Source organism: Rhea americana, unplaced genomic scaffold (assembly GCF_003343005.1).
Source record: "Rhea americana isolate MKP2758 unplaced genomic scaffold, rheAme1 scaffold_2, whole genome shotgun sequence".
Lineage (NCBI taxonomy): Eukaryota > Metazoa > Chordata > Aves > Rheiformes > Rheidae > Rhea > Rhea americana.
In genome coordinates this window covers 6,771,023-6,783,665 of record NW_028186149.1, presented here as the reverse complement: position 1 = coordinate 6,783,665, position 12,643 = coordinate 6,771,023, and the positions used below count along the sequence as shown (strand labels likewise).

The window sequence follows — 12,643 nt, the reverse complement described above, 5'->3', positions numbered from 1 at the left end:
ATATGTGAAATTCAATCACACGCAGTTGCACTTCCTTTTCCTGACAACCCATAAAGATAAGGGTCTCTTTGTGAAACACTTCTGCAAGGTGAAAAAATATAAGTGGAAAGGCATGAACACTATAAAAGAGTCTGCCTAGAATATAACTTCAGTATGAATGTGTCACAGTAGTTGAATCCTTGATAGAAAACCATTTTCTGTAGAAAATTTTAAAACAGTAATGACAGTAAATAAAATGCAAATACAGCATTACTAACCAGGACAGAGAACAAATGGGTAAGCTGTGTGACTGATCACAATTAAAAGTGGAGTAAGATTAAAACAAACAAACAAACTCCCCAAAACCCCAACACTCCAGTATGCACAGGGAAAGCTAAGCAAGCTGCCAAGCACAGTCAGACCATTAATATRGTGGTTCTCTAATGTGTTAACAGTCCTAGCTTCTGTGTGACTATGTGGGAGGGGTTAAAAGGGGAAGGTATCCTCAAAATATTTGGAAAATAGGTTAGAGTTACATCATAATTATTCATGATTATTATTCATTATCTGAAATAAGAGAGAGTAATCTTTCTTAAAAAAAAAAAGTAACCTGGCATTTCTATCACTGCACATGCAAAGGGACAGTACACTGTCTATTCTTCCACATGAAAYAGAGAAAGAAAAAAAAAATCAACATTAGGGTCTCAACTCTGACAGGCAACTGACTCTATGCAAAAGGTTCGCACTACACCTTTCAAAACAGACCTTTAGGGATGAGGAAGACTTAAAAGAATTGACATGTTCTCTGCGGACTGTTACTCAMATATATGAGAACTCCACTGTGGTCTTTTCTTGAACTCCTGCAGCAGCTCTACTAAACTGATAACACATCAGCGCCATAGTCTCTGTGGCTGTTTTTCCATCTGGGCATGTGGCTACTAARTAGGTGGCTAACCACTCTATCAGTTTTAACCCTTAAATATAATACTCCTAGAAGTCTCCTGTTTTTTTCTGAATTGCCACTTTTGGACAAAAAGGTGATTTTGCTTTAAATTGTGTCAGGCATCTGACAGATACAAATCAGTTGGATGGCCAAGCATCTAGTCTACACTGACTGTGTTAGAGAGGAACTCTAAGCATCCTTTCACAAAGTCTTTTTACAGAGGACAACCAACTATAGACTAAACTTTTCATAAAGGAAATAGAACAAGGATGGATTGAAGCACTAGATTTCTCAATATAAATATCTGGTATTCAAAAACACACACAAAAGGAGATGGGAATTAGTTCAAGCATTAATCAATGAAAAATTGTGGGGGTTTTTGTTTGTTTTTTTGATTTTTTTTTAATGTTACCTCCATCCTCAGTGGTAAGTCTTCTGCCTCTGTGATCTCAGAGCTGAAAGTATATTCAGACTCATTGCTACTGTGAGTCGAATCTGTTCTTTTGTGTCCAGGCTTGGGGATGTTCTGGAGTAAAAAAAAATGAAATAAATCAATATTACTATATGTTTTTCCTACAATTGTTTGTTCACAATCTATAATTTAGCTTGTAATATCCGCTGCTATTTCATAGCTTGCACAATTTATAAGAAAAGGTTTGTGATTCTGGTCTCTCATGCTGCCAGAAGCCTGTGAGACACAGTTCACAATCAAATATATGGAGACAAGTCAGCTCCCCCTCCACTGAGTACTTGCTGTTGAATGCAGAAGCAAGCAACTATGCAGCATTTTGTGGGAAAGAAAAAAGCTCAGTTTACATGGAAAGAACAGATAGGGTAGGAAAGCAGAGGCAGCAGTTGTCTGGAACTAGAGACACTGCAGTGAGGAGTACTGGAATATTTATTCCTCTTGCCACATAAAAATAGCATTAGAATTGCTGAAAATTTAACAGTGGCCAAATGTAGTACAAAAGACTCCAGTACGCATCAATAACTTCAGGGTAAAATGAATACAGAAGGTATGTGGATTACCACTAGCCAAGTCACAGCAGAACTTTAATCTTCTTCCACAAAATTGAAAACAAAAGATTATTCAACCACAAATTTTAAATGGTTTTGATAGCATCCTGTGTTTTTACTGAGCTAATCTAATTAACCAGTACTTCAAAAACAAGTTCGTTTTCAGATACAGGTAACCACCACACAGCTAAGTGCCAAATCAGGTCTTAAATTATACCACTAGATTCTACTAAAACATGCTCATGAGCAGCTTTTCATTTCTCAGATCTTTATCCACTTACCACCATTAAGTTCATTTCATCCTTGAGATCATCGTAACGCTCTTCTAAGCGGCTGAACTCATTCAGCAGGTTCTGATACCGTAACCTTTCATCATTCAGATCTAGCTCCAATTGTTTTGTTTCCTCCATGAACTTCTTCTCCATCGTCTCTGCAACAGAGAAGAGGAAGCCAAAGTGAGAACTCCATCTCTGCCTCATCTGCGGTGCATCTGTTCTGTGGTTACAGGTGGTGTACGCACACCAGGAACATAACAGGCTGAAAGAGGTCTGCCATTTGAAACTGGTGTGTAGTATTTATGCTTCTGTAGGTAAAGATATGGTTAAACACACAAAGGACCAAAGACTTATTGTGGTAACCACAAAAGGGTTCATAGAAGGCTTTAGTGAAGCTAGCTATCCTTCTGATGTGTTGCATTAATAATTCCAGAGGATAGGAAGAAGGAGCACTTGCCCAATGCTGTATTAAAGACAAAGCAAATGTGAAATGATCTATGCCTCAGGCACACTGTTCCCCTTCATCCCAGCTGCCTCCTACACACCCTTCATATCCACAGCTACAGTCTTCTGCCTGCTGACTAGGTGGCAGTAGCACTACCTGCTGCAGCAACTGGGAGGGCTTGGAAATTCTGGCTCATATTTAGAGCCTTCTAAAGACATAAGAGACTAGGAACACGAGTGTCTGCCTGACCATGCAGTACAACATTTGCTTCCACAGTTAGCAGATCACATCAGAAGAATCACACTGTAGTAAGTTCACCATATTAAACAAAAGAGCCTTAAAGTAAAACATTTCGTAACAGCAACCCTCATCGGGAAGACCCTAAGCCTTAAGACTTTCTGGAAATTCAAATAGTAAATAATTGTGATGCAGGTAAGTTCTTAATTCAAAGAAATTAAATCATTAAACTAAAAAGGAATATAAACTACAGCAGATCAGTGAAATCTAGCCAAAAGAGTGTTACTTTACAAGGCATAATCAAGCATAAATCAAGAGTGAAGAGAACAAAACCAACCTGTTATTTCCCTTGCCTGGTCATGGATGCGACGATTCAGCTCCTCCTTTTCTGTTTTCAGTAATGTGTTCTGCTCTTTCAGTTCTGATACAAGCTACAAAGATTAAAAAAAAAAAAATCAACTGTCACAGAATGCACTTAATCTTCCACCACTAGCCCTAACAACAACAGCACCCTTGTTGTAAGAGTTCAAATACTTAGACTTTTTTTAAACAGTTCCTCAGAGAATGAATCTAGTAACCTAAGTCATGACATTGTCATTTCTCAAATTACATTTATGCATGCCCCACTGCAGATTATCCCACACATTCTATATCCCATTTCTGATCAGATGTGAAACAGACCACTCCATTGTACCATAATGTTTTCCAGTAAAATTCCCAAAGATATAATTTATTCCTTAAAGTAGAAATATTCATAAAATAGGAACAAATTCAGTAGTTCTGTCATGTAATTCCATTGCTTTTGGTAACATTGTAATCTAATATCTTGCCCATGCACAAAAGTTGAATCACTTTAACCATGTTAAGATTTGTCAGGTCCTTATTTGCCTTTGTCTATGGTCACCATACACTCAGCATGCTTGGTCAACTAATATTTTTCCTTATGCTCATCTAACCTTGAATTGTATCATTGCAGCACAGCATAATGAAAGCACTCATCTTCCAGTATTCAAAACTGGTACTGTATCAGCACGTAATTGTGACAAGAAAAAAACTTGTTTGATATGCCCATGGTTAAGGCAAAGACCAGGATTGGTCAAAACCTACTGAACTAGTCTGAACACACACACACACACACACACACGTGTGTGTGTGTGTGTGTTTTCAGTAAACTAATTGGTCAAATGAGGTAAAATATAAATAGGTACCTTTGAATACTGCATATGAGACAGACTTCTGAAATCTACACAATTTTGTTCTCTAGATAGGTAAAAGGATTTCTTCGTATGAGCACTCTGTCTCTGAGTGAGCTTGCATACTTGGATTTGCAAATATTTTCAGTATTAAAACCTGAATAAATGTAATATCTATATTTATATATGAAATATAGATTTAATACATTCCTCTAGCATAGCTGCAGTTACTTAGACACTAAGCCTAYTTAGTGTTGTACAGGTATAACATTACTTAAAAATATTGTAAAAATACCAGCCACACAACTGAAGGAGGTAAGGCCTTTGTAATTTTTCTCATCCAGAGCACCCAGAAATATGAGTAAATGAGAGCACTTGCTTTATTTCTGCGCTTTGCAGTAACATACCTCCTGTCTGACATCAGCTATGTCAGACATCAGCTAACGTTACGTAGGAAAATGTTACAGGTCAAAGATCTGTGACACGGACAAGCAGGGAAGCAGTAAGGGGACTGTTCTTAAGGGTTCTGAGATCTGTCTAAAGTGCCAGTACACTAAGCCTTCTTTTAGGGATGCTTCACTGAAACACTGCACATTGCAGCCTGTGCTGCATTCTCCTGCAGGAACAACAAAGGAGAAAGAAAGGGACCATTTCAAACCCTAAATAAGATTTCAAACTCCATTAATAAGATGTCAACAACAGTGAAATAAAAGGGATTGCAGAAAAAAAGAGATTATGCCTAACTCTATAGCAACTGGGGCCCGCACACTTGCCTGCTCAGTTTCCTGTTTGTATTTGTCTGCCCACTCCTCAATGGTCTTCTTCTCAGATTGAGTTTGGTGCAGCTCTTTCCGAAGCTTGGTGATCTCCTCCTGAAGGCTGAGGACACGGTTGGTTGCATTCTTAGCCTCCTCCTCACTCAGCCGAAGCCTTTCCACATCACTCCGCAGCCTCTCTGTCTCTGAACTGTACGTGATCTCCAGGCTACTCAGCTTCTCCAGCAGAGATTTGTACTCTTTGTTCTTTGCAAAAACACAGACATAGCAGCAGCTGAAAATGTTCTGGATTATGGGAGCTTTCTATTTGCCTACAGAATATACCCAGATGAGGAGCAAAAGAGCAGTTTACCCATTTCCCTTCAGTCTGTTTTTGTAGAATTGCTTAAAGAGGTGACAGAACAGTCCAGTCTCTAAGCCTGCACATTAATGTCCTGAACTGAAATCAGACAGAAAGCCCATATACATCCAATATGATCAGCCCACCTTCCCCTTAAAACAAAACAACTGAAGTGCTTCAGAATAAATACCGAAGTTAAAGGAGCAGATGTTTTCTCTCAGTGTTGCTGAGATACATAAATGGATGTTCCATTTCAGTACTACCGTGGTCTCTCTGTCTCATCTATCAGTGTTCTTCAGCAAGGAAGAAAAAAATGATCTCTTACAACGAAAATTCAGTGCATTTTTCAGTGAATGCCCACAATATTACTGAGGAAGACAGCACAAGACTTCCAAGCATCTCCCCTGAGGAGGAAGCCCTTACCTGCTCATCAATTTTGCGTTGCAGCTGCATGATCTTGTTCTCCAAGCCAATGTGAAGCTTCTTGTAGCGTTCCACAGACCGGGCCTCTATCTTCAGTTTTTTTAGCTCCCTCTTGGCCATCATGCGCCGGTAACAGCATTGCAAGTAAACAATTGCCTCCAAGGTCCTCTGGTAGCGCACTCGAGCTAGCCAGCCTCTTACATGTTTCTGAATAATAATAGACTTGTGCTCCCGAAGCATCTACAGTTAAGAAAAAACAGCACAAGGGACATCAGAGTTGCAAGGTACACCTGCTCAATCAAGCAGATTTCATAATGAGAGGTGTATAAGATGATGTAGCTAGAGATATCTCAGTCTGAAAATAAAAATGCTGTTGAAGTAACAGGAAATGAATATGTAATGGATTAAAAAAAGTGAAAAGGAAAAGAGGACAGGGATAAGGAAGATGACTATGAAGGAACTAGATGAAAAACATATAAAGGAGGAACCAGGGACATATTGAAAAACTGGACATTCCTTTCTGTTGATGTCAGATCCAGGCTAATTACAAAACTAAATAGTACCTATTGGTAAGATTACAAAATACAATTCAGATGATGACTTAAGTGATGAGTGTTTTTACTTGTTTTTTTTTTTAACTGTATCTTTTATCTTGAAACTTCTTAAAAACATTGACATGCAGCATAAGTTTCATCTATACACAGTTTAAAACCATGTTAGAATCTAGAGTACATTAGAGCAGCTGCTAAAAAAACAGCTGTAGTCTAGCTGAGTAGACTAAAAGTTCCATTTCATTTTCCATTTTTTCCCTTTTTTGAAATTCCTTAGACTAGCCTGCATAGAAAAATAATTTTCTCTCTATTGCTTCTAATAAGAAATTTTACATTGTATTAATTCCGACCTATTTCATGGGGGAAATTTCACCCATAACTTTGAGGTAAAAAAAATTCTTTTAATCATTTTTCAAGAACAGCAGTAAACAATGCCAGCAATTTTTGTCAATATGACAGCCAGAGATTTCCACTAGGAAGATTCTGCTACTTGGTTTTGGATCCTTCCCTCACCAATGCTATCAGAGATCCCCCAAGGTCTGAAGGACCTGAATTCCCATGGACCACAGTTATACTCACAGAGCATGCCCAAACCCACAAGACTTCCACAACTCAGAGAACTTTGGAGTTCACCTAATAAAGCTTCTGCAAACTAAGCAGTTTTGTCCGAAGATTAAAACTACTTAAGATTTTACGTTACCTCCTCGATTTGATAAGTTAAAGATCATATGCAGTTTACATTCTTACACTGATTTACAATGAAGCTGATAAAACAAAGCAGCAGTCTAAGAAAAATTTCTCTTATACTTCATAGCAAACTGAAAGTGTTACACTTTCAGATCAATGAAACAAACAGCTCAATGGTGAAGTGGCATGATTATAAGATATACAAACTTTCTCCCTTAGCCATTTATTTTTAAAGAAAAGTTGAGGAACTGAAATAACAGCACTAGATTAAATAACACGCTTAGGTAAAGAAATAGATCTATTAAAAGTACAGAAGGTCAAAAGTCAAAGTCCTTCTGAGTGTATGGCATGTAGTTAGCTTTCCTGACTCGTTTCCCTTCTTACATGTTTACTGGAGTAGTTCTTCCAGTTACTTGCCTTAGTAACCCAAATACAATTTGTTTTCAACAGCACTTTCACCTCAAGCCTGAAAGCAACAAGTCACATAAAATACCTCCATTCTGTAGGATGGTCCTCATCTGCCTGTGAATTCTTACACACGTGTAATCCAATGGTGAAACAGTATACTCCAAAGTAAAGATGAGAATATCAGAAAATTTACTTAATTTACAAGATATTTCCCTAGAGAGTTTATGTAAAAGCTGTGGCGAACTCAACTCCTTGTTGGACTGACAAACATATCACAACGTCTCAGGCAGCAGCTTTCCCCAGGACGGATGAAATAGACGATTCAACCATTTTAAATTCCTTGCATTAGTCATGTGACAGTAACACATGCCTTCTGCTATAAAAACAACAACAGACACCTTTCACAACTCTAATGAGCAACACGTGTACCATACATCACTTACAGAGTCATAGTTCAACCCAAGTGTACTGTCATGGGATAGCCTTTCAGGTTTGCTCAGTTGAAATAGTCGGGAATTTCAGAACCACCACGTCAATCTTAGTATGGCAGAACTTGTGTTTCTTTCTACAGCCATCCTTGTATCTTAGTTTTAATAAAATTCCACCTTCTGAGGACAATTAATACACACTCCATCTGCATTACCAGAATTTCATGTTTTACTACAGTTAATAATTTGTTGCTCTACGGGGATATTCCCTGACAGGCAAGTCCAACTGCCTCTTGCAATGACCTGCCTAGARATCTGCCATCTCTATTAAAAGGGAATTTAACAGGTTTATAAAACACTCTGCTACAGAACAGATGCTGTGTATACCACTCACATGACTAATCTCAGGCATACAGAATCAACTCCCAGGTTCCCAAGGATGGCCCTCATTCCACATATTCAGGTGATCTATCTCTCAGTTTAACGTGAAGTTTATTCCTTTCTGTAGATCAGCTGAACCAGGTCTGTCAGATTACTGCTAAAAGCATCTTATATCTTCTAACTAGATAAAATACGGTTTATAACACTGAAAATGCTAAAAATTCTAATAAAAAGGCAAACATATACCTATAAAAAATACAGACAAGCCAAGCACAGGGAGCAAAACTTACTCCCTAGAAGTCGAGCTTGTTTTTTTTTTCCAGTTAATGTATGTTAAGATGTCGTGCAGACATGTACATATATGACTAACTTTAAAACAAACAACCATGTGGAACATGAGCACTAATTAACTTTGGGGTTATATACCTTTCTTATCTGTTAAAAAAAAAAAAAAACAGAACTCTTGGAAACCTTTTAGTGAAATATAAGCTGACTTTTGAATCTAGTTCTATCCAATTCTCATAGACAGAAAAGCCATGAAAAATGCTGATATTTTATGGTCTAACCATTTGAACCATAATTTGGTTTCCAGTCCAGTAACCACTGAAGAATAAATTCTAATTTCTCAAAGGAATTTTTTTAAAACAAGTATTGTCAGGAAAATGTTATCAACACCACCAGGACAGGATTGTATCAATTTCACTGCAAATGAACCCAGAATTATTAACATATAAAACCCTCAAACATGCTAAAGTTTTAATCTCCTATTTTTACAAGTATCTGCTTACTAACATTAATCTCATTCAGTATGTACTATCAGTCCTTCCACCATTTCAAAAAACTACTGAAATTAGGGATGAAATTGGAAGAGCAGCATATCTACGCCAATGCGAACAACATTAATTTGGATTCATGAAGGCATAGTCACACGAACAGATCTTCAGTGTTTATTTTAAAGGCCTCAGCTTTCTATATAATGAATGAAAAAACTTTCTCAAGAGAAGTGGTATAAATCCCTGCTAGATACTCTGCTGACTGTATAGTCCAGATGCATTCAGGTTAGATGACAAGTGAGTATCTCTAAAACGTCCAGTTCTCTGACTGCAGTATCAGTTCTAACTCCCAGTGCTGTGCCTCATCCATGCTTTGGTGTCTCGTTTGTGCATCATGCATAACAATGTGCACACACACATTTCAGATTCTCCGGGGGATACCACAGAGCAGCTTCGTTCTGAAGGTAGGAATGAAACTTAAGTGAAGTAGTAACACATTGGGATTTCTTACCATTTGGTATTTGTTCCTGGCCACGTAACCTCTTAAGAGAGCCTGAAGAGCAATAGTGGCAGCTCGCATGCATTGGTATCTTTTGCGGACCACATACATGCGCTGGAACTTCTGAATAGTGATGGCAGCCCGTGTTCTCCGTAGGAACTTGGCATAGCTAATCAAGAAAAAGATTATAGATTATACCTGCAATTATTTTCCAATTCCTGAACACTGTTTTACATCTTATAGCTCTACTCTGTTAAGAGCTGCATATTCTACTTCAGTTTCTTCCTAATGTCATCAGTGGCACAGCATATTCACTTACCATTCGACGATATGGCAACATGACAGAATAACAAGTGAACAGAAACCACGCAAGTTTTTCAAAGCGTTTTCATTTCCTCCGAGAACTGTGCTATAGAACTGACAGATAAATTCAGCTTCATCTCTCACCACCTTTTCTCCAGCTTTAAAGCTATTTCCACTATGCCACCTTCCAGATTTCCTCTCCTGATTGCTAGCTATTTAAAATGTTTGTTCTCTCAACAAGAGAATTGCACAGTATCTTGACACTGCTTCCCAAAGTAGCTTCTTACAGCTCTTGTAACCTCCTTGCCTTTGAATGATACTACCCACCCTCCTACTCTTTTTCTGGGCCCATCTACGGCCATCCCTCAGTCATCAATCCAAAGGAGTGATTCTAGTGGATCTACCYTCCCTCACAGCTGCACCTTGCATGAGCAACGGCTTCTCCAGCAGTACAGACTGACCAAACTGGGAGCGCTAGTGGAAGCTGAGCAATAAGAATTCAGCCAAGCCTTACAGCTTCAAAAACAATGAACAACTAACATAGCATTTAGAAACCTATGACTTGTGCTTACTTCCTTACTTGCAGACGTATCTCCTAACAGTCCTTTTATTCTACTCCAACTAACACCACACTGTTCTAAGCATCATGCAGCCAGAAAGTTACCATCCTCCTATGAAGGTCAGAAATAGGCAGGAGAGATATACTCATTATATTCCTTTTCCTTCATTTCACAGGAAATAATTTCCTCTCAGCCAGTACAGGAAGGAGAGAGCAAATGCATCACACTTAAATGTCCTACTTAAAGGGATCTGAATTGAGGCTAGTGTGGGTTTTCCCAAGAGTATTGCTTACCATCGTGCTTGGTACCCTCTGACATATCTCTGAATGGTGATGGCAGCCTTCCTCATACGCACGTACTTCTTTCGCATCAGCCAGCCTCGGATTGTCTTTTGGATGCGGATACAGGCAGCTCTCAACTTATCTGCCCTTATTTTTTCCAGATAGGCTACTTGACCAGCCCGGAAAAATATTTTTGTCTTACCAAACTGGTACTTATCCTTGTCCTATTTTCAGAGGTAAAAAGATGATCAGTAACAGGATTAAATGTTAGTGGATTAAAAAAGAAAAAAGGCATGAAGGCTAAATGAAAGTACAGTTAGTAGATAGGTAAAATGATCTGTTTAATACTTCTAATAAATCTAAACTTAAATTAGCTAGTGGAGGCAAGTATTTAGTTCTACTATTTGTATGTGTCTCTTAAATAAATACAATAAGGCTACATACAGGGCCTTATGGAATAAAACATCAGGATTTCTCTTAGGCAAGAATGCCACAAAGTTTGTAAGAAACTTGGAGGGTAGGAAAGGTGAAGAGGCCTGAGGATGAAAGCAATATAGATAGTGTACATTTGCAATTCCTCTCCACCTCTGAGTGGTCAGACAACTACATTATAAAAATGAGATAGCTAGAGCTTCAAATATGTACTTGTCATTTACTGTGCTAAGGACTAAGCCAGAACAAAACATATCTATGCTACTCAAACACATTTGAACTTTCAGAACTAAAACAGCGAGAGAACAGTATTCTATTTCTTGATGGTTGTAATACTTCTTGGAGGAAAATACTGAAAATACATATAAAGAAAGATAAGATAACAAAAAGAAAAGTCTGTTGATTATTTGATGCCAAGTTGAAAAGAATGGCAAAGAGCTACAGCTTAGGATATACTTGGTATTTCATGGTGTTCACATACATACATACATATATACACACACACATACATATACATATGTAGATAGGTAGGTAGGTATAAGTACACACACTTACACACAAACACTGAATTTGTATTAGAAAAAATCAGTTAAGTTCAACCATAGACACAGAATGAAAAAATCCAACCCCCCAAAAGCCTGCATAGTATTTTCTTTTTCTTTTCATAAACTTCCTCACACTAGCTTTGCATCTCAGTAAGGTAGACTTTCTTGCTTTTATACCTTCCGTAAACTTTGTTTCTTTCTCCTCCTAACCTATACCCCTGACTAAGTCCCAATTAACCACTTTCTACTTGAGAAATGAACAGAACTGTCTCTTTGGAGCCTGCCTTCCCCTCTCTGTTCCTCAGGCCTCAAGAAATGGGCAAATCCCAAGGAACCACATGAGTTCAGGTACAACTCCAATGTTTTTGATGGCATAGCCTGCAAATACAGGGCTGCAATAGGAGAGAGGAGGTAAAGCAAAAGCCTCGTAAGGTATGAGAAAGGCCCCTGGGACTAAACAGGCAGGCAATGGTGAAAAAGTTTGACTTTAACATAGGAGCTGAGAAGAGGAGAGTAAGAGACTCAAAAACATATACCCAGACAGAAACAGCTCCACATCAGAAAGCCTCCAGATAACCTTCAGAGTTAATATACCCTACTGTTAATCAAAGTAATGCTCACCCTCAACCCACCCACATTTTAAATCACTGCCTTCCTTTCCTCTGATACACTAGTAAATTCAAACCACATTCTCTCTACAGTAATACTGGAGCTATACTCCTAAGAGAGCCTATTTTATTTTTTTATAGTAAGAACTGCTTGTCCTTAGTAAGAGCCAAGTTCTACAGCTTCAAAAGAACAACGAATAATTAACACAGCATTTAGAAAACCTATGACTTCTTGTGCTTACATTGGTTGTTCAGTAGTTTTATAAAATACTAAGACAGTGTAATTATTTACAAGCTAGTAAGGGGAAGCTATCTTTATCCCTTCAGATTCCAAAGATTTTAAGCACAGAGTCTAGTACCAGAATCAGCTTCTCCAAGACATTTTTACATGTCTGTTTTCGATCACTAAGGACATCTCTCTGCTTCATCAGAACACGGTAACGACTGAAGAACTCCTGGTATGTCCACCTGTGCCATGAAACAGAGTCAGGGTCAGTCCAAATAGTGAAAACCTCTCTCAACAAAAATAACTGCTGCTGAAAGTAATCTAAAAAAAAGC

At 38.2% G+C, this 12,643-nt stretch overlaps 1 protein-coding gene across 1 annotated transcript in view; it reads right to left on the bottom strand.

Moving 5' to 3' along the window:
* Positions 1–12,643, bottom strand: part of LOC146596653 (unconventional myosin-Va) — an 84,798-nt gene that overhangs the window by 23,181 nt on the left and 48,974 nt on the right. Inside the window, exons 18-25 of the mRNA XM_085303665.1 lie at positions 12,444–12,552; positions 10,512–10,723; positions 9,368–9,524; positions 5,629–5,868; positions 4,863–5,111; positions 3,234–3,327; positions 2,221–2,369; positions 1,335–1,448 (exon numbers count right to left, since the gene is read on the bottom strand). Of these exons, the coding sequence (XP_085159791.1) occupies positions 1,335–1,448; positions 2,221–2,369; positions 3,234–3,327; positions 4,863–5,111; positions 5,629–5,868; positions 9,368–9,524; positions 10,512–10,723; positions 12,444–12,552 (1,324 nt within the window). The remainder of the gene's footprint in view (positions 1–1,334; positions 1,449–2,220; positions 2,370–3,233; positions 3,328–4,862; positions 5,112–5,628; positions 5,869–9,367; positions 9,525–10,511; positions 10,724–12,443; positions 12,553–12,643) is intronic.